Genomic DNA, 21,648 nt, shown 5'->3' with positions numbered 1-21,648 from the left:
CACAAGTCTCTTCCTCCTCCATGTTGAAGGTGAACATCGACACACACAGTGCAGAGTAATCTGTCTTTTCTACCAACCTGCTGCTGCTTGTATGGCATTTGTATGACTCTCATGAGAACAGTACTGAGGTAAACCTTGGATGAACTACTGTACATTTCTACTCTTCAATTCTTTTATCTCAGATTTGTAAGATTGTCAACATCATGAATCTATTTCTCTGTACAATGTGCATAACTATAGAGCTTTGGTCCAGCATTGAGAAGTTGAGCGAAGGCATTGACTCCTTTCTGTGTCTTCTTTTTAGCTTTTTTGGTTTTGGTTACAGCTTTATTGATAAGCCTCAGAACAGATCCATATTCTACCTGCAGGAGCCGCCTGCTGCTTTCTCATATGTTTTTCTGGCGGGTGGATGCAAACATGTTGTTTCTTGGCCAAAGATTTGCCCAAATGATATATCTAAAACAAACAAAACAAAAGAAAAACACAATAAATTAGGTTCTATTTTTAAATAACAGGACATAAATCAATATTCTCTGTGCACCAAAGTAACAGTATATAGTTGCCTTCTCTGCAAAACTAACTTTCTTCTTTTATAACGCAGTAATGTAAAGCTTCTTTATGTGTTTTCTGACATTAACTGAGAGTGTATTTGTGTGTGTGTGTGTGTGTGTGTGTGATACACAGACAGTGAAGAAAAACACAGCAGTGCACTGGAGACTGAAAGTCTGAGATAACCAAAGTGACATGGAGGGACAGATATCAAGCAGACACATGATTCTGAATAAATTGCATCAAATTTCACCTCACTTCAAATTAAGTTCATTCGTTCTGACATGTGACACTTATTCTCAGCATTCACCTCTTTTTTTTTTTATTCTTTTCCTGTGAGGGATTTTGTGAAAGCCAGATATTTGTAGTGACGGTCCGTCTGGAGGGGGGGTTCTTGTATGAAATTATGGACATAAATATCACAAAGTAATACCACATAAAATAAAAAAGGATGAACAGTTGAGTACAGAGTGATGGAGGATCAATTCATAGACATATAAGAAGACAAAAACTAGCTTCTTTTCACATAAAGTATAATAAAAACCAACAACACATACATACAAAATATAGAGAATCTGTTAAAATTAACATTTTTTACCTCTTTAATACAGCAGAAATAAATCCATAAGTGGAAAAAAAACATTTTCATTAATTTGGTAGTTTGTAACATCTGTAAACTTTCAATAAGCCGAGTGGAATGCAAAATATAAAGACAACAGTTGAACTGGTAGTTTGGTCAGCAGTTACAAACAGGTTTCAACCACATGTAGACGTCATTATAGGGTGTAACTATTACAGGGCTCATCATGTAAAATATGCTCTTTTCAGAAAGTCTAGCAAAATGTTACGATGTTGATTTTGGGATTCTTGATGATATCTATCATAACTAACCCTTCTTTATGTGGTTTAACTTCTAGCATGCAGAGGCAAAAGATGATTCCTCAAAATGTTTGAAATTGCAACGATAAAAATAACAGCACACATTATTCCAGCTGTTTGACATGAGAGTTTTTTTTTTTGTTAAACTCGACCCACAGTGTGAAATATTTAAGAAAGGGAGGGAAAGAGCCGTGTGAAGAAATAAACATAAAGAATAAAAAGGTAAAATCTCCACCAGTCCTTGAGCTGAAATTGATGTGTTCTTTGGCTATCAGGCTTTGGCAACAGAATGACACAGTAGCTCAAAACAAAGCTGCAGTCGACTTGACAGAAACCCTTCATCATCCCCGTCATCATCATCATCCTCATCATCATGTTAAAGTCCTTAGTTTACTCTCCATCTGACGTCCTCTGAAACAATCTCATGAGATTATTAATAAATACCTGTAAAAGTTGTACAAAGTTACACTGTGACTGAAAATATTTGCAGATGAAACACAAATCAGAGGGAAACATCATCATTATGCAATTGTTAAACAGTAAAGGTATTTTTTTTGTCCAAAAAGAGAACTTTATCAGTGAGATTTTAATCAGAAGACAGCATTTTCTTTTTTTCTTTGAAAGATATTTACATACAAACAATGAAGAAAAAAGTAAGCGAGACAAAATGTATACTCAACCTCACACATATAGCTTAGATCTGCCAGTACAAATGTAAAAATTTAGAGCACATTTACATTACAAAATTATTCTTAGTACTCAGATGCAACAGACTTTGGTAAATAGTGTTTTGATTTGGTATGATCTCTTTACTAAATCCCTCCTCGTGGGAACCAAAATTTGGGCGATAGTCTGGTCTGTACGGCCAGAATCTAAAACTCTTTGAACAGCACACCATTTTTTTTTTTTTACATATTTCTCACATATTAATCTCTTTTTTCATGTTTTTGGTTTCGCCAAGTTCATTTACATAGCTGTGGTAATCACACTGACAACACATAGTTTTTGTTTGTAAACTGTCCATCCAGGTGACTCAGGAACATTTTTCAGTTCTCGTTTCAAGATGAGTTCATCCACCCCTTTCTTGTTTTCAATGGCTGCCATTTTTCCACTCCACTTTTTTTTTTTATGTTGTTGTGGAGGAGCTCGTTCATTTGGGGAGCTCCTCTAGAGAATCAGTGAGAGGGTCCATGGATACAGTCGGGCCCAGCTCAGGCGATTTCAAACGCTTTATCGTGTTTTTCAAAGCTTGCCTCTTGTTGCAGAACCAGACCCGCACCACCTCCCTGTCGTAGTTCAGTTTCTCTGCTATTTCCGTCATTTCCTGTCCGGAGGGGTGCGTGTTCTTCTCAAAGTGGCTGTTGAGGATCTCGAGCGCCTGTGGGGTGAAAGAGGTCCGCCTCTTGCGTTTTTTGGAAGGCTCGCTGCCGATAAACTCAGTCAGGTTCTGCATGCCGGATCGGTGGCGGGCCTCAGCCTCGGCCATCCAGCGCTCCAGAACGGGCTTAATCTTCTGGGCGCTTTTAGGGGTGATGTCCAACTTCTCAAACCTGGCAGGATATAAAAGGCCAGGGTTCAGTTTGCCTGTCAGACTGCTACCTATAGTGTTCTCTTGGGCTTCCTGTGGTAGGAAAAAGTGGCTTCTCAGGATGGTGTGTCTGGGGAGAATTGAGAAAAAAGAATCTTACTTAGGCGCCCTGCCAGAACAAGGGATAAGCTGCCTGCCTTTCAGTCTCCTCAACCAGAATGCCACAGGGACTGAGACTAACATCCAGGTACACATCCAAGCCAAACTCCTACGTACTCTGCACCTGGAAACACCTCAGCTGCAGCAGCTGGAGGCAACCGCTGCCAGTAGTGTGTTAATTTCCTGGATGATTCTGTGGTTCTCTGTCCCAGCTTGGCAATAGTGGAGTAAGGAGATATTGCCAGTGGCTAAATTCAGGTCCAGTTGAACCAAAGAAACAAACAAACCAAGCACCTCACTAAAGGTTTTTAATAGCGTTCAAATTTTCTCAGAAATCAACAGAAAAGCAAAACAGGAATTGCTCTAAAAAAAACCTCCACTTCCCCTCAGGTGGTAAAATCCAAAAATCTACTAATGCATGCAGTAAAATACGGCCCTATCATTTATTTACAAAAAGCAGCTTCAATAATTCATCTAAATGTACATTTAATACATTTTTCAAACTTTCTTTCATCCTCTAACAACACCTCATTTTATATTAAATAGGAATACATTTACACAATCTAATCCTGAAAGTTCCAGCAACTCTTACGCTGCTTACTCTGGCTTCACATGTTCTCTGGATTTTAGCGAGTCGCTGTAAGAATGGAGAATGAAGAGAAGTCTGCAGGTTGTCAGGTGCTCCTGCCTGTGATGTTAACAGACGCTGTGGTGGGTATGATGCAGATGAACTTGTATTCCTCTAATACATGATGTTTGATATTAAATGGGTCAAATATCCTGACTAACAGCAGGAGAGAAAACTACTTTATCATTTTTAAGCCAAGAGATAAATCGATTGTTTTATTCCATGTAAAAAAAAAAAAAAGTATTTTTTATTATTTTTATTTCAGTGTTTATTTAAACACTGAAATAAATGATTTAATTTCTTTCTATTCACTTTTCCGTTCAATACCTTTACGATATCTGACATTTGGCGGTATATCTTTGCATACTTCTTTATAACCCATAATGCAACACCTGCAAACAGCAGCTGCCATATAATGTAGCATTAAAGCACTTTTAATCTAAAGGGAAGGACACTGTGCTATTGTCACCGGTCATATTTCCATCTATTTTTCATAAACTGTGTTTTTTGTCCTTGTTTTATTCTCTTTATCTTTTATTTCTGTCTGTATGCTGCTCCTAAATTATGGAATGAGCTTCCCCTCCACATTAGACAAGCCTCCTCACTGTCCATTTTTAAAACTTGTCTTAAAACCCATTTTCATTACTTGGCTTTCGACCCTGCATGAGACTCTGCTCCTGTTCTAGTGCTTCATGGTTTCTACTTCTATTATTTTATTGTTGTTATTGTTTTATTATCCTGTGTTTTAATTGTTTTATGCCTGCATTGTTTGTCTATTTATGTGCAGCACTCTGTTCCGGCTGTGGTCGTTTTTAAAGTGCTTTATGAATAAAGTTGAGTTGAGTTGTATTTTTCATTCTTTTATTTTTTGTGATAAACTGTATTGTTTGTTGTATGTATTTTGTTTTTACAGAGATTTATAACTGATGCTTTAAATTGAAGAAAACATCTTTAGACACCATCCTGATTGTTGTTTGTATTCACAGTTTGGGGCCTTGTTGGCCTACGTTGCTTGCTGGGTTTTATTTCATCACTTCTTGAAGGTTTGTTGTTATTTTGATGACTGTTTCACCTTTTCATATGTGATGAAATAAGGAACATTTATATCAGTTGTGTAGTCATTTTTGCCAATGAGACATCTGGGCTATCAGGATGTCCCATTACATTATTTTTTCTTGAGATAAGAGTTAATCAGTAAACTTTCTACAGACATAAACAAGGGATTCCAGTCATCATACATGCAGGTTTAACCGCTTGCTCTTCTGTGATTCCACTTGGGTTACTTGCTGATTTATTTGATTGGTTCGAATGTGCAAGTTCTCTGTTTAATGTGACTATGGTCTTCTTCTGGTGTAGAAATGTGCTACTCAAAGGTCAAAGCTCTTTCCCTCTTTATTAAGTATCTTATCAGTTATTTTTGCTCTTAAGTCAAATTGAACAAAGGACTCAAACAAGGGTCACTGACTCCTACTGTCAAGTCAAAGACCACTCCGATTTATTTGAAATGGCCAACAAACTAATCTTAAATGTAACTGGAAATAAACAAATGGTATGTCAATATTTAATAGTCCTATTCAGCTGTAGCTGTTCTTACAGGTCTGATTTTTAAATGAGCAGGAAGAGTTGGGTTCACTGCCTCAAAGTGTTTCTGGGACAAACGAGTGTGACGTGTGTGAATGCTTTTAGTAGAAGAGCTGTTGAACTGACAGCTCTGACGGACAGACAGCAGAGATGTGCGAGGAGGCTCTGCTCTCTGTGGAACAAACAAAGCACACAAGACATTTTTAATGGCCAGGTGAGCGGCCGCAGACAACAACAGCGAGGCAGAGATGCCCATGCACGAATGAACTTCCTCTGTTTCTACACCTCGGCAGTGCTCTCCTCCTTGTCGACAGGCGGTATTATTTATAACCCCGTCCTCCTAAACAGTGGAAAGAGGACGGGCTCCGTACTGCGGGGAATACATTAGTAAATATGAGGAGTCACCAGAGACGGGACATTTCATGGATCAACAGGAACCGCGGATACTAAAATGAGTTGAGAGCTGCTCAGCTGGGGCATGCACTCCTCTCTTCTAGTGCATCAGCACGAGGGAGAAGTGGCCCTGAATGCACCTGCAGCCTCTTCGGCTCTTCTTAAAGTACCTTAGGAGCCTGCTCAGACATGCTGTACGTTCAGGCCTGAGTTACAGTTCGCCTGAGGGTTCACAGTCCTGATGCAGGCGGAGCTGAGTGAGAGGTTTCTGCTGGAAATCTGAGCTACGTATGACCTTAAGTATACAGAAGGTAGAGACTCACGATCAGATTCACAATATAATCAAAATTGATTCTATTTTTAACTTCAACACATGTATCTCTGCTTTACCTCTTTTATTGTGTTATGACAGTAGGAGCAGTTTAATACTCAAACAACAAAATAGACAGAGGGTCATGCAGCTCCTGAAACACTGCAGCCAATCTGTCAGGACAAACAGCTTGTATAACCATACATGGAATTATACAATATCATTCTGTCATAAACTGTCCTTACTGTGGCATTTATTTATGAAGGCAACACTGAAAACCATCCAATGAGACTTTTTTAAAGACCTCAAGATTATTTACATTATAATCAATATTTATATTTTTTATCCTAATATTTATATAATTATTTCAATAACTGTTGCTTATGCAGTAGTAAAAAGAGACAACAATGTTTGATTCCTTATTTTTCAAAACATGTAATTTAACATTTTAACCTTCCTGTTATGTTGCGGGTCAAAGTGACCCTTTTTAAAGCCTATTCAAGCAATGTATGCCTTCCAAACCAGCTAAATGAAGCATAAAAATGTGGGCAGCATGTGACAGAAGAGGTGTCCTGTTAATTTATCAACATCACTTCATAAAAAAATCAAAATGTAAAATAAAATAAACAAAAATCTATGTCATGTAAAACTATTGTATTTATATTTAGGGCTTTCCAATGTACATTGAAAAAAGTTTTAACATTAATTGTAATGAAAAACGAGTGAGTTATCCTCATTGAACCATGATCTGTGAGAATTAAAGAACACCAATGCACTAATTATTTATTTAAATGGTTAGTAATGAAGTTACAAATGAGATTAAATAAAATGTGTATTGAGATTTTTTTGGGGGTTCTGACACTTTTGGATAATTAAATAAGCTGGGTCAAATTGCCCCAGGAACATCATTGCTGTTCCAGAGAAACGAACATAACAGGAAGGTTAAATAGATATTACATGGATGCTTTCTTTATTTCTTCTTGTTTCAATTAATTCTCTCCTGATATTTATAGATATTTCTAATTATTAAAGAAAACTTGTTTGGAAGTTAATTATTTTTTTTTTTTTCAGAAAAAGTATTTAAAGTATGCATGAATTTCATTTCAAAAATTCGATTTTGTAAATTATTTCCTTGAATTATTAGGATTTCTGATAAAACATGTCCTAGTTAATTTACTTTTCATTGAATAATAAGTTTAAATTTTGAAATAATTGTTTAAATAGCATCAAATGTGTCTTCTTTGAGTTTTGGAAAAGGCAAAATAACAAAGGATACAACACATTGATGATTTTACATCTCCTGTTCCAGTCTTTTTATATATATATATATGTATGTATAAGGGCCCATGTATGAAAAGAAACAGTTTAGCTGCATGGCCTGTGTGAGTCCACTCAGGCCTGGAAAATCTTTATCCTCCATCATCATCCAAAGATGGATACATTAGTTTACTCTTAAACTTTCACTTACATGCATAAATACGCAATATGTGTTTAAAACACATATAAATACAAGATTTACTTCTACTTTAAATCTTTTACCATGACTTATTTTACATACACCTATCATGCTTATTATTAAGGATCTAACTATTTACAAACACACTAGGGGAGCTTACAGTTTATACAGTTTTCTCAAAAGGGGTGAGGGTACATGATTAGTTGTTGAATTAATACAACATCTGCTCACATTGGGGTCATAAATTGAATCCATTTGTTTGAAATTTTACAGAATTGATCTTTTTGGGTCCTGAAACGAGTCTCTTCAAAGGTAAAACAGAAAGCAAAGAGATGAAACAGAGCGATGGATTCTCAGCAGTGAGTAAATACTTCACTCATCCATTTCCTCGTGTTTTACACCATAAGTTGGACAGTTTTTAGATTCTATCTGAATCTGTTCTTGTTTTATATATTCATTCATGCTGAGAGAGGACATACTGGCACATGATTGGTTTGATGATGCCCTCATGTAATGCCTGTGCTTTTTTAGATAAACTCATAAAGTGCCTGGAAACAAAATGAGCAATGAAAGGAGACAAGATGGAAGCATCTGTCAGTGTCTGTTCTCTGTCTGGCTTCAGAGCCGGAGCCCCAGAGCGACCGTGACGTCCCGCCTCACCTCAAACTTCATGTCTATGTTGATGTTAACTAAACTAAAGCATGTGGAGTTGGGCCCTCTACTTAAAACATCAGGATGTCATGTCCCATGTCATACAAACAAAAAAATTGTCTTAACGGCATGAAGAACAGCCCTCTGAGTGTTTATTTTTGAAGCTAATGGCTTTTAATGTATGTTATAAATATTTGAATTATTCCTGCCGGTTAATATTTCATGTGTGATTTTAAGACTGTAACATTAGTCAGAGACGGCTGAGCCTCATAAGAACGCCGGCCTCCTGTACTGTTTCACTTTTTATCGCCTGTTTGATGTTGATGTGATGAAATTTTTAAAAGCGCGTGGCAGTGCCGTGTCGCATAAACAGCACAGGTCATCAGCAGAGCACATGCATCACGGAGGCACATTAAAATTGATAAAGGAACGAGAAAAACAGGAAACAATGAAGTTTAAAATGTTGTCAGAAATAAACACTTTAATTTTATACATCTTCTATTTTTCATCTTTTAAAACACAAGTGTGTTTTTAACTGTAGAGGAGATATTTATTATATTTGTTTGTTTTGATAAAGTATAATTTGGGCCTGACACAGCCCAATTACTCTGACTTGAAAAGGCAATGAAGCTCATTTTGAGTCCTCATGCAAAACGTTAGTGAAGCGGAACAACAGGAGGGATGAAACACTGATTGTCTAATTGTCTCATGAATATATAATGCTCCATTTATGGCTAAACTGTCCTCACGGCGGCAGTAAAACATGGCAATCTTATTAACAGATCATCGCCGTTGAGCTCTCTCATGTTCAGGCAGAGTGAACAGCAACGCGCCTTAGTAATTATTAAATGCTTTAAGTGCTTGCTGTAATACTTGTGGATGTATTTTGCATAAGTAACGTGCAGCTGTCATGTCAGCGGGTTGGAAGGACGGGAGTGGAGGACGGGTGAGTACAGACCTGAGAGCTTCGTTTGTCAGGGTGGTGATAGTCAATTATGTATTTTAATATCTTAATCATGTCTGTTAAAACGGGATGAAAAATAGATGGCAGTTAGGAGCACCAGACAACTCAGTGAGGCTGCATGACTTTATCTGCTTTCATTTGACAGAATTAGGACATACTGATGTGAAATAATGAACTCCTTCTTCAGAGTTCCTCCCTCTTTGTTTGTCTTACCTGCAGATGGCAGACTGACTGTACGCCGGACCCTCGGCCGCACTGAGCGCCTGGCCCACCTGAGTCTGTGTCAGGCCCAGGGACAGCCGGCGGATCTTGAAAGCTTTGGCGAATTCACGGATCTCCTCCAGGTTGACCCCGTCCACCTCGCTGGGGGCGGTCTGCGGGTCTACAATACAACACACACATCTCATTTTATTAGCCCTCTGCTCCTGCGTCCCTCACCTCATTTTGCAGAGTGAATAAAGCAAACAGCCAGACAGTCGTGATCATGATCGTCTCTAAACAACGTGGAAAAAATAGTCCCGCTCTGGGTCAGAACTTATTATTTCTCCTTGCCCTGCTGGCTGCTGTAAACTGCATGTGCCTGAGAGATGTTTTTGAGAGTGAATTCATCTGAGGTGTGAAAGCAGATGTGTCACAGATTTGACTTCCATGTGTGAATCTTTAATCTCACAAATAAAAAGATTTGAACAAGAGCATACAACACTGGTTAATGTAGTGTTTCTGTAAAACTTCAGAGGATAGTAAAGCTTGTATCTATATTTTCCAAAATTAAGTATGAATATACAAGCATCATAAATCTAGCATTCTAAACTAAACACTGAAGAACAAATACAGATTTTATTTCCCATATCCGATCATAGCTGAGGTCTTCAAACCTCCTTCTACAACAAGAGTCTGTTTGAGAATCTCCCCATTCGAACAGACCTTAAAAAAAATCCCCTGATGCATTTTGAAGAATATCTCTGCTAATAAAAAGTGATTTCACATTGTACATCAATGTCAGGTGCCCTGGCATCCTGCTTACCAAAGCAAAGTTTGTGCCTCTGAATTATTCATCTTGGTCATTATCAATGAATTATTAAAGGAATCCTCCAAGCGTATTTAAGCAAAAATCTATGGGGCTGCCATCTCGTTGTGCCTCATAAGTGACGTGTAGCGTACGCGGCGTGCTCCAGACGTGTGAAGATGAGGGACCAGAGACTTGGAGACGACTAAAAGGGAGATATGAGCACTCACAGTTTTCGGGTCCCATCATCTCCACATTGATGAGCATCTCTTCATCATTCCCAGCAGAGTTTATTTACTCAGAGTTTTTAAGACTAATGGGACTCTGAAGCAGCGGTACTCTGCTGGTCTGGATCCATATTTGTCTTCAGACATTAAGTCACAAAACAAGGCATGATTTAAGCCTTTACATTATTTTTTGAAATAGTAAATGGAGAAGCTTTTAGAAAACAAACAAAGCAGCAAACAAAGTGTTTTAAAGATAAATTAAAAAATAGAAACAATACAGAAAATCAATCCCTGCACATTTAAAGCTGCTTCCCTCCACAGCAATAAGACACTAACAACCTTAATAATTACATCAGAACGATAACAAGTGAAACTCTCAATTTCCCCACAGAAAAGGAAAGTGAGATGAGAAGATTATGTTTTTCCTTTATAGCAAGAGATAACTTCAACAGACCTTGACGACAAACAATGCAGTTGAGTTTGAGACTGTATTAGTCTAAATGAGGATAAAGTTTGAGGTAGAGAGGAACCAGCTGAGAACAGGGAGGGGGAGAACTTTAAAACCAGATGTAATTCTTCACCACAGATCATGAAAATGTGCAGGTAGAGGTGGAAAATTAATGCTCAGCTATCTGGAAAACTTGTTTTAGACCTTAGCTACACTCAGAAATAGCATGTTATTTTCACTTTGAATTCAAACCTTAAAGTTAGCTTTAAGTTTTTTCAATTCTGCCAGTTACATCCACAGTAATACATGTTGGTTCTGATGTATGGCTGATAATGCCGCTAGACACAGGATCAGATGAAGAACTGCTTGCATCTTGCACATGTGGCTGAGGCTAGCATTGAAAACAAGGTTGGCACTGACATTGACGTTGAACCAAGCGGCAACCTCCAGTCTAAAAATATGAGTCCAATGCGGAAGTCCTAAAAACTGCAGTTCATCAAGGATCCTCTTGAGGCTGGCTCCGGAAGTACCGGAAACCACACATACACACCAATTCAAAAAAGGTGATCTTTACAGCAGAAATAAACATGTTTACAGCCTGGTACAAAAGACGAGTGTAGTCTGGATAGCACATTTCTTGATCGGCACACACTGAATGGAGGGTGAATTTTTCATAACGTGATAATTTCAAAGATATTGAGATGCCGGCAGCAACCTTACTGTTCAATTGAACTCTAACGGAGTGCTTCCACCAGGTGGTCCGGTTTACTTCAGTACGGTTTGCAGTAAAACCTTGATCTTTCTTGCGTTTCCACAGCTAACTGTACCCTGGCACGTCACGCAGAAGCTTGTTGTCTGTGTGAGGGCCCCCCTTGTGGCTTGATTTTCATTTTGGCGTACATGTTAACAAAATAGAAGATAATTCAGACAGCCGGTGTGAGCAGCATGTCTCATGTCCATCTCAGGTGCAGAAAAATTATGAGAAGACAAGGCTTCCCGATTTTTTCCAGGAGCACAAATCTTAGTGAAAATAGTCATAAAATTGATTAGTTAAGGGCTGTATTAGCTTAGTATCAGCTATATTTGAGTCATGAGCATGAAATATATAGTATGGTAGTATTTCTTGAATGCGTTTCAAAGAAAAATCCTGAAGTATGCTTTCTGTGAAGAGTTGTATTCACACAATGCTTTTACTTTGAAGTTGCATCAAGGACAGTTACTTGGTGAAATGATCAACTTGTGTCGCTTTTTATTCTAGCCTGAGGTGAACTTTTGTCGGAAGAAAGTCGTCCTGAATCATGATGACTGTAAGTAAGCTATATTAACTATTAAATAATATCAGGTTACGGAAAATATTTCCTCTTGTGCAATCTCCCTCTCTGTTTTACATTAATGTCTGTGCCCTTCTCACTGCTCAGCTGGTGTGTGAGTGTAAATTGTGCACTTTTTAAATGTACTGATCAAACAACATCATGTAAGGAGATATATAATCCAGTATTAATCATTCCCCTCCCCCTCTCTCTCCATCTACGGATTGCAGTGTGTTCAGCTCCACCCTTCTGGGTCAGATAGGTACACTTGAGACCCCAACTGATGGATGCCAAAAAAAAATAGGACAGTACAAATAGGTTATTTACCAACTTTTGACAGTGGAAACACAAATTACTGCATACCATGCCATACCCATCTGAAACGGACCTCATGATGGAAATGAAGCTTTAATAGGGTGAATATAATGATGCATTTAGTGACCAAAGAGCCTCCATGAGTTTTCTCAGGAGTTGGTGGTGACCAAAAACAGAGCTAAACTGAGTATATATTAGACTTGCATTAATACAGTGGGCTGAGTATAGGCTTAAAAATGATGATTCTGTCACTGTTGGCCATGTAAATGAGCAACTGAACACATAAACTGAATGTTTTATGGTATTGCAGAAATTAGATTTTACATAAAGTATGATGTTTGCACCAGTGTACCATCTGATCATCGTGTATTCTTAGTGCATTTATCTACATACATTTTTCTCCTGATGCCTGCTGTAAGTGAAGTATAACCTCAGTCGAGCACTTTAACCTCTTTTTTGTCAGTGCAGCCGCTCACCAGCAACAAGATGAAAATTGCTGTTGAACGGGTGAAATGAATGCTATGTTGGTTTGTTGTTGGACATAAGTTTTTGACCTCAGTTGACTATCTAAAAACATTTATCTGTAAAAAAAAAGGTACAATCAAAACAGCATCTAATAAAATATGGCTCAAACAGCAGTTATTGGCATCCTCAGATTTTAGCTGCTTTTAGCACTTTGTTTGCGACCAGTAAAACAAAATGACATCTCCTCTTTTTCAGAGTATTGGGATTTTACTTTGTGTTTGTGCCTTTGTGTGCGTAACTGATATTGAGAGAAAGTGATATGGCTCATACTCAGCATAAAGCATTAATTCCATTTATCTCAGAGCTGAGCCTCAATGATTTTGAGCAGACAAAAAAATTGTTTAAATGATATATTCCAAGCTAGAAGTAAACAAACCAAACACAGTGTCTACAACCAGTTGATCAATGGCGACTTGTTTTTTATTAAATTTGGAGGCAATGTAGCTGCCTTTGAAATGAGTTTACACAGAGTTTAGGGGAATCGACTCTGACAAATGAAATTTATCTGAATAAAACAGAGTTTTTAAAGGCAATAGCTGAACGCTGACAGGCTCTGGTCCAGTGATTTATAAGGCTCTGCCGAAGGCCCTCGCTTTGGGAGAGAGAAACTTATGTTCATTAAACATAACACACGCCAATTTGGATCATTTAATAAACCAAAGAAGTGACAGTCAGGACACAAATTCAGCCATTAGAAGAGGCAGGGATACATAAAAACTTTCCACACTGGGAATAAGGAAGATACTCTCCAGCTGATAATTTAAAAAGGGACGGTTCATAGAAACTAAACATCTTTATTACCTTACACAAGATGGTAAGTAGTCATGCATTTTTTCTTGTCTGTGATGTGATCCTCAAAGAACAGTTTACTTAGACTATTAACTCAGTGAAAAGAAGTTAAAAAAACCCATTGATGTCTGTGCAAGGAAATAAATTCTCATCTTACCGTGAAATGTCAGTATTTCTATCTATAGTTATTTAACCTTTTTATATCAGGATAATTTAACTCATTCTTATCAAGATATGAAACTTTCAATTCAAGGGAGGATTGTGGCAAGATGAACAGAGAGACCAGTGTTCAATAAAAGTCATCCTGTCAAAGGCATCACTCCAGTAAGCAAATGATATGCTTTAAATTCTGCTCTGTATTTAAGGTACAGTGTGTTGAAATGGGAATAATAAATGATATCTAGCAGTCAAATTCCAGATTGAAACGCTCCCCTGCTCTCTGCTTGTTGGTAATATTCCAGAAACAATGGTGGCCTATGAGGACAAGAAGCTCCTGTGATGCATTAAAAGTATGATCCTCCATTTGTCAAGTTTTTACTATCAAAAACATCTGTCAATAAATACTTAGCATATTCCAATAATACCAGTCTGTTTTGATAAATGCAACTAAATACTGCACACTATACCTTTAAAAACTTGCACCAAATTACTGAGTCTAGTGACAGATTTCATAAAGCCAACAAACGTTTAGAGGGCTAAACCAAAATGTGGATCTGACTTGAAAGCATTGCTTTTGTTGCATTTGTTGATATGATCCTATTCCTTCTTTGTTTTGAAAAACAAATTAACACACACGTTTTAGCATGACCCTTCATTAGGAAACACACACACACACACAAGGTAGGTTATTTAATGTGTGAATCAACACAACAAACACCCTCCTGGTGCTGTAAATAAAAACTAGAGCATTACATGTGAGTTAATTATTCTTGAAAATAGTCCCTAACAGATACTTGTTCCCTTTGTTTGGATGGGGCCTGTTTGGGTTCACTACAATCAACAAAGAGTTAATTGATTTTAGAAATATCCTAAAATATTTTAAGGCCAATCAATGCATTACTTAGTCTTCTTTTATGGGATTTAACAAAATAATGAAATACTGCTTATTTATTTATTTGAAAAGACAGCAATAAATTAAACAATAGATAGCATATTTTGTTGTACAAGGTGTTCAGAAGGTGACACACACTGCTCTTTAATTAAACAGTAATTCCCTCCCCTTATTTTAATGTTTGGGGCTGAAATCTTAAAGTCTGGAAACGTCATACTCTGTGAAAATGTATTTTTTTTTAATGTAATATGTGTGATTTTTCCCCCTGTTCTGTTGAAGACATGTGTTTTTGTGAACTGTGTTGGACACTTACTGCTGACCAGCTGCCCCACACTGAGTGCTGAGGAGGAGGAGGAAGTGGAGGAGGAGGAGGAGGCCTGGTGGAGGGGACTCTGTCTGTGGGGCATGTGGAGCATGTTGGGCTGAGATGACACAGGGCCTGACTGAACCTGCTGCTGGGGACACAAACAAACACACAAACACAGAGTTGATACAACAGACGATTACCTCCCTGACATCATCACAGTAATCATCTTTACATTAACCTTGTCATTATTGGGAATGGGCACTAATATCAAATCACTCAACCAATCAGCAGCTATGAAATTAGCCATCCAGGAGCGGCCTGTAATGAGATTTACCTTGTGGCTAATGATAGATAAATGTTAATTACCGCCTGCTGTATTTAGACTGTCAGAGCAGAATACAGTGTCAATACCTCAATAGACTACAGAAGTGTTTTACTAATGCAGGCGACAGTGAGAGTTAACCCAGGCGCTCCATGAGCTTCACAATCTCTGCGGTTTGAAGAAAGAAAAAAACTGCTTGTGACAATTAGAGACGTTTTCTCTCGTCATCAGACCTGCAAGGGCGCTAATAATGGCAGCCTGAATCTGAAATAAAAACATGTGGACACAGCAGTCCCCATATCAAACATAATTCATGATCTGCAGGCTACGTGCGCTGATGGCGAAAAAAACGATGTATTTTCATGTTTTATGCACATTTGAATTGCGTTTACAAGATCAAGATGGTACGTCTACACTTTTAAAGTGAAAAGCTGTCTCTGCCACAGCCGGCCCGGCTTCTCCTGCTCCTTTTTTTGCAATTAATTATTTTCTCCGTGGCGTGTGTTTGTTTGGGGGGTGTCAACAGCGATGCACACACTGTCAGGACTGTTGACAGGCTGGGAGAATTATCTAGCTTCACTGGAAATATTCTAGACTGCTGGCTCTGACAACCGTAAATTATGCCCGTGGAGCAATGTGTACATGCAGGCTTTGAAGTGGAGACAAAAGCATAAACATTATTACAAATGCATTAATTCATTCAAGAGTGTGATTTGGTGTTTTCGGGAACCACAATTAGGTGTCCATCTGCTGGGAGTTCATCCATTCTGCACTGTACGGGCCTTCGATGTGAACTTTTACCCTGTAATTCTGCGCTGACATTGTCATTATCGAGTCAATAACATTTTCATTGTTGTGTGCATGCATCTGACTTCGCACTCCTGCTCTGTATGGATCTTCAAACTGACTGAGCACCAAGTTTCTACACTTACAGTATGAATCAGCAGTCGAACAAAGAAAACAAAGTTGTGTGTTTAAATCAAAACAAAATACTTGTTGTTCAGGTCAGAGAGGACAAATCATAAGGCTTGAGAGTGTGATTGAGGGAAAGAGAGAAGAGGGGAGGGAGAGAAAGCGGAAAGAGGTGGAGACTGAAGAAGTGTATTTAGTTTAAGTGGGGTGATGAAAAGTGTGTGCTTTTTTTTTTCCAGGGGGTTTGGGCTCTGCAGGGGCTCAGCAGCCTCCCTGAGCCTGAGTCTGAAAGGTTTGCTGACAAGTGCCTTCTAAAAACACACTGAAACATGGAGAACACACACACACACACACACACACACACACACACACACACACACACACACACACACACACACACACACACACACACACACACACACACACACACACACACACACGTGGGGAACGATTGAATAAAATGTGCCAATTTCTGTACTGGAATGATGCAAATGAGGGATATGAGTGCTGAAGACGGAGAAGCGTGAGCTGTTTAGTGCTGAAATACTGCTTTCATGAATAAACACAGCTCTGGTCTGACTCCACTAGGTGTTGCTCATTCGACAGTTTTAAAATCAGCTCTTGATCGCTGTTGGAACATCACTTTAAGTGCATAATAAGCTGCTACACAAGATATCTTCCTCTGTGTGTGTCTGTGCGCCTGTGTGTGTGTTACCTGCTGTCCGGGCTTGATTGGTGACAGCGTGATTCCCTGGGTGTTGATGACAGGCAGGATCTGATTGCCGATCACCGTGGCGATGATCTGGCCTTGAGCGTTGGTCAGAAGCTGAGGTGTAATTGGCTGTACCTGCAGTGCTGGGTTGCCACCCCCTGATTGGCTGGAGGGCCCTGCAGAGTTGGGCATCAGTGGGATTGTTCCAATTATCTACAAAGGGGGTAGAGAGGAGACAAAATCAGCTGGGTGGTTTTAAAAAAAGAAGATGGAGCAGAGAGGGTAAACGCTACTGGAGGTACCTCTATATTAATGATCGCTGCTGCTGCTGTGACACTCTTTTTTTGTTTGGCTTGAACAAAGTGGGAGACGGTCATTTTGCCGGTTGCCAAGCCTAATCAGAGCGCTCAGCTTCGGAGTGGTGTGATTTAAGAGGGAAACATGCACAAGTGTCCACTGATCATCTGTCTCTGAGGTGGTTTTACAGCCTGGAACAAGTGAAGCTAAAGCAGACTGCTGGGAGCGCCCTGCAAAGGTCAGCTCCGAATACCTGTGTGTGTGATGGTGCACACCACTGACTGTATTATCCATCAACCAGGCCAGGACCGGGGATAAGAGTGTGTGTGTATGCGTGACTGTGTGTGTCTAAGTGTGTTTGTGCTTAAGTGTCTTTGTCTGTCTCTGGTGAGCAGGAGTGAGGCAGCTGAGAGACAGAGACCCCCGTTTCACCCTCTCACTCTCTCTCTCTCTCACACACAGAGCAGCAGAAGTGGTAAGAAAGGGCCAGAGAAGAAACAATAAGAGGGAGAAAAGAGGAGCATCAGAGAGTGAGACAGGACCCTGTGCTTCTAATTCGACTCTCAGGGTCCCAGGGGTACTTCATCCGCCTCCCCGACCCCCCCCCCCTTCCTCCTCCTCCTGCTTTCCTCTCTTCTGTGGCTGTAATCAGGAAGGGCAGATCAAAGGGGGCGGCAGAGTGTCACTGCAGCGTTTTAGCTCTCAGAGCTGCAGAGCTGCCAGAGTGTGGCCAGGAGTGGCGCTTTAGGGGGGTCTTAGCGCCTCTTCACCATGATGAAGGTTAATGTCATCTGGGGACTGGTTCTGAGCAGCCGTTGCCTCGACCCCCCCTTGCTGACATCTCTCATCCACCGAGGCTCATTACACCAGAGAGCAGCTCAATGTGGATGAGATGTCCATCATTCTAAACTCTGTTTTTTGGACTACTTTTGCAAACATTGCTTTCTTCTTCTTCGTCTTATTTAAGTTTATATTTTAGCATCAAAACCTCAAAGCAGGAACAACTCAGAGCAGCTTCTACATAGCATTAACCATCCTTTACTGCCTCCCCGGCCTCTATCGCTACCACTGCTGATGTGCTTCAGTGTATGCCCTGCCTCCCCCTCCTCTCTCCCCCCTCTCTTTGACATAATAGGGAGGGATCAGTGAGAGAAAGGTGGGCCGATGATCTGTAATTCATCCTTGCCACGGCTCATTTGCTTACGTTGCTTCGCATTAGGGGAGAGATAATTTATCTCTCTCTCAGCGCCGGCTTTACAAATTCCCTGTAATGCTCTCCTGCCACTTAGCATATTTTATTGCCCTGCCTGACGCTCTCGTCTCCCGAGCCCCACTGATCCCGCTTTGCATGCCACTGTGGCAGGGAACTTGTTCCGCTCAATTATTCATTGTCATTGGACTAAGTGGTTGTTCTATAAGCATAATAAAAGAGCGGGCAACTGACAGCTTAGCTCTCGTCCCCGTCCCACCATGCAATGCTTCTCCATCTGAGCATCTCCGGCAGATGTTTCATGGCAGTGGCTCCGAGCTCCTCAGAGCTGGAAGGACTACGAAGAGGAGTCTAGTGTTTGAACAGGAACTTAAAAAGAGGAGGGGAGGACTTTGTTTCATGTGTAACTGATAGAAAGAATAAAGTCATGCTGAGGTTTACAGATCAGGGCCTCATTAATTCACGCAATGTTGAGCTTATAGTGAGCTTTAAAAAATACACTTCAGCTGATGTCTCATTCTGATACTAAAGTTTTTTTTTCATTTCACATTTCAGATGTGACACAAACAAAGTTTGTTTATCACCACTAGGGTTGCAAAATTCTGGGAATTTTTAAAGTTGGAAACTTTCCATGGGAATAAACTGGAATAAACCAGGAATTTACCAAATTGAAGGTTGGCTCTTAATAGGGAACTTAAATATAGTTGGGTAAAATAATATATTTTAGCATAATCCTGACTAAAACAACCAGATTTCATGCAAGTACAGTTGAGTATCTATGCAGAGCCAACCTCAACAAGGCTGGACAGTGACACTGAGGAGGAAGAGTCTGAGTTGGATGTTGAGGAAGTGGACCTGGAGGATGTTGATGAGACCCAGGAAGAACCCATTGCCTGAAAGGGTTTAGCAAAAATGCAGAGGCTAGGTTTGAGAAGCTTGAGGGAAGATGCTTTTTTATTTGTATGTTGAATGGAACTTTTTTGGAGGGAAAGGGGCTCTTTTTATTTAACATTTTGGGACTTTTTTGGGATTGCATTTTTGTTAATTTTTGAATGGGTTGGGTCGGGGGGATGAGCAATATTCAACTCAACATTCATGTTTTTGTTCTTCAATGAAATAATTTATTGTTCAATAAAATATTTAACACTTGATAAAGTTCTACTTACAAATAAATCTGATTTAATTATATTATTTTGGATGGATGTCTGCTTATAACAAAACAAATATTTATGCTTGGATTTGATACCTTTCCATTAAATCACCCTCAATTCACAGTTAACTCCAATAATTCCCATGGAAAGTTTCCAATTTGGAATATTTCCAAAATTCCCCAGCCACAGAAATTTACCGTAAACTTTCCATAAGTTTTCCTCCCCTTTGCAACCCTAATTACCACCAATACATTTGCAACTGACAACATTGATCTAAATATGGTTTTGGTATCAAACCTCTGGTATCATCAAGTGTCCAATCCTGAGAAACACGATAAACATTTCTATTGTGTTCCAATTCATGGAAAAATGTTTTTTGAAATAAAGTGAAACCTTTATAACCCTTCTGTTATGTTCAAATCTCTAACTTACTCTGTGCATGTTACTTGTTTTATGTGTGTCATACTATTCCACAGCTGAAACAGGTCAGGTGCTTTCATGTTTAACTGGTATCTAAGGTTGCATAGCCCATAATTGATGAGTGTGTGCTGCAAAAGTTGCAGTACTTCAAATCAGCCTATAAAAAATGCACAATAGTGTCCATATGACTACAACAAGTTTGATAGTTTCTTAAGGGGCAGTTTGATGTTTCATTAGGTCATAAATAAGCAGCTTTAGGACCTCCTCTGACTCCCGGCTCACGCCCTCTCCTCACTTATTCCTCACTCTTCTTCTTTATTTGTCTTCCTGTATTTGCTTCCCGCTCCACTTTGTATGACATGTGAGTATCGTGCCTCTCCTCACCCAGCAGAACTCATTAAGATTATGCTGCTCTTGTTTCCACAGAAATGTCATCTCATCTCTCCAGCCAGGGCAATCTGTGTCTTTAGCCATGGTCGCCAGGCAATATCTCTGCCCATTTTCTCTCCTCCACTGTTCATGCGGTGAATTGAGATCCCTGAGAGGGAAAACGTTTGGGGAAAGTTTGGTCCGAACTCTGAAGAAGACTTGAATTCAGAGCAAATCTAAGCCTTAAACAGCTGACACATGACGCACGCTGGACAGACGATATTTTCTGGGTAGTGTTTTTCTATAAATGAAACAACCTTTGCTTTATTTTCTAAAATAACGGCACATAAATTCTTAACAGCTGAAAGGACATTTGTTGATCAACAGAAACCTCATTACATCCATTTTAAGAAATGATAAACCAACTTATTTTTGCAGTTTCTCAAATGCAAGAAATAGCTACTCTTCTGTTTCATACCATTATAAATGTTTGGTTTTCTGGATTGTTAATTGATTAATGAATAGTGAAAATAATCAATAGCTGCAGCCTTAAAGTAGATGTACAACTGCAAGGTCGACGGCGGTTTATGCAGAGGTTACTGGTGATACCTGTGTTCTGGTTCAGCTTCTTTCACTTTACAGGCTGACTTCCTTTGCAAGTTAATGTGAAGCCTTGTTCTCTGCATAATCAACCACTTTCAGGAACAAAGTCCTGATGGGAGAGGCCAAAAGTGTTTGGAGTAAAGGAGGGGGGTAACAGCCTGACAGCCCAAATTCAGGGGAAATATGATTTCCTTACACTCAGCTTAAGCAACAGGGTTTATTTAAACAAGCACACATCATTTCAGGGGTGTGTACATGCTACACAAAACAATCCCTTATGTCCCTATTTCCTAACATGTTTTTATTCCTGTATTTAAGTAGCTCAAAAATGTGAGAATCTGCCCCAAAAAGAAGATGTTGACTTAAATACCACAGATTCCGAAAGGAAAAAGAAAATAACAGGAGTGAAATTGACTTAACAATATTCAGGCTTTTATCCACTGCAATAATCACTGTTGTAGAGGCGGCAAGGATAAGAGAGCCTCATTGATTCTCCTTGGAGAATAAAAAGGCTGGGCCCAATATAATTAAGCTTTAAAAACATATTGAACTGCAAGCGTTGATCAAACCAGGAGC

General features: G+C 39.3%; 1 protein-coding gene across 10 annotated transcripts in view; it reads right to left on the bottom strand.

Moving 5' to 3' along the window:
* Nucleotides 1-1,542: 1,542 nt before the first annotated feature.
* pou6f2 (POU class 6 homeobox 2) overlaps nucleotides 1,543-21,648 on the bottom strand; it is an 89,577-nt gene continuing 69,471 nt past the window's right edge. For 7 of the 10 annotated variants that reach the window (XM_034707018.1, XM_034707022.1, XM_034707017.1 and 4 more), the window contains 4 exons: nucleotides 17,026-17,235; nucleotides 15,083-15,224; nucleotides 9,312-9,480; nucleotides 1,543-3,086 (listed from right to left, as the gene is read on the bottom strand). In XM_034707018.1, coding sequence (XP_034562909.1) covers nucleotides 2,579-3,086; nucleotides 9,312-9,480; nucleotides 15,083-15,224; nucleotides 17,026-17,235 — 1,029 coding nt within the window. In that variant the 3' untranslated portion in view covers nucleotides 1,543-2,578. The remainder of the gene's footprint in view (nucleotides 3,087-9,311; nucleotides 9,481-15,082; nucleotides 15,225-17,025; nucleotides 17,236-21,648) is intronic. The other 3 variants (XM_034707025.1, XM_034707024.1, XM_034707026.1) reach the window with 2 other exon arrangements.

Source organism: Notolabrus celidotus, chromosome 17 (assembly GCF_009762535.1).
Source record: "Notolabrus celidotus isolate fNotCel1 chromosome 17, fNotCel1.pri, whole genome shotgun sequence".
In the NCBI taxonomy this organism is placed as follows: Eukaryota; Metazoa; Chordata; class Actinopteri; order Labriformes; family Labridae; genus Notolabrus; species Notolabrus celidotus.
This window is presented reverse-complemented; position numbering and strand designations above follow the sequence as displayed.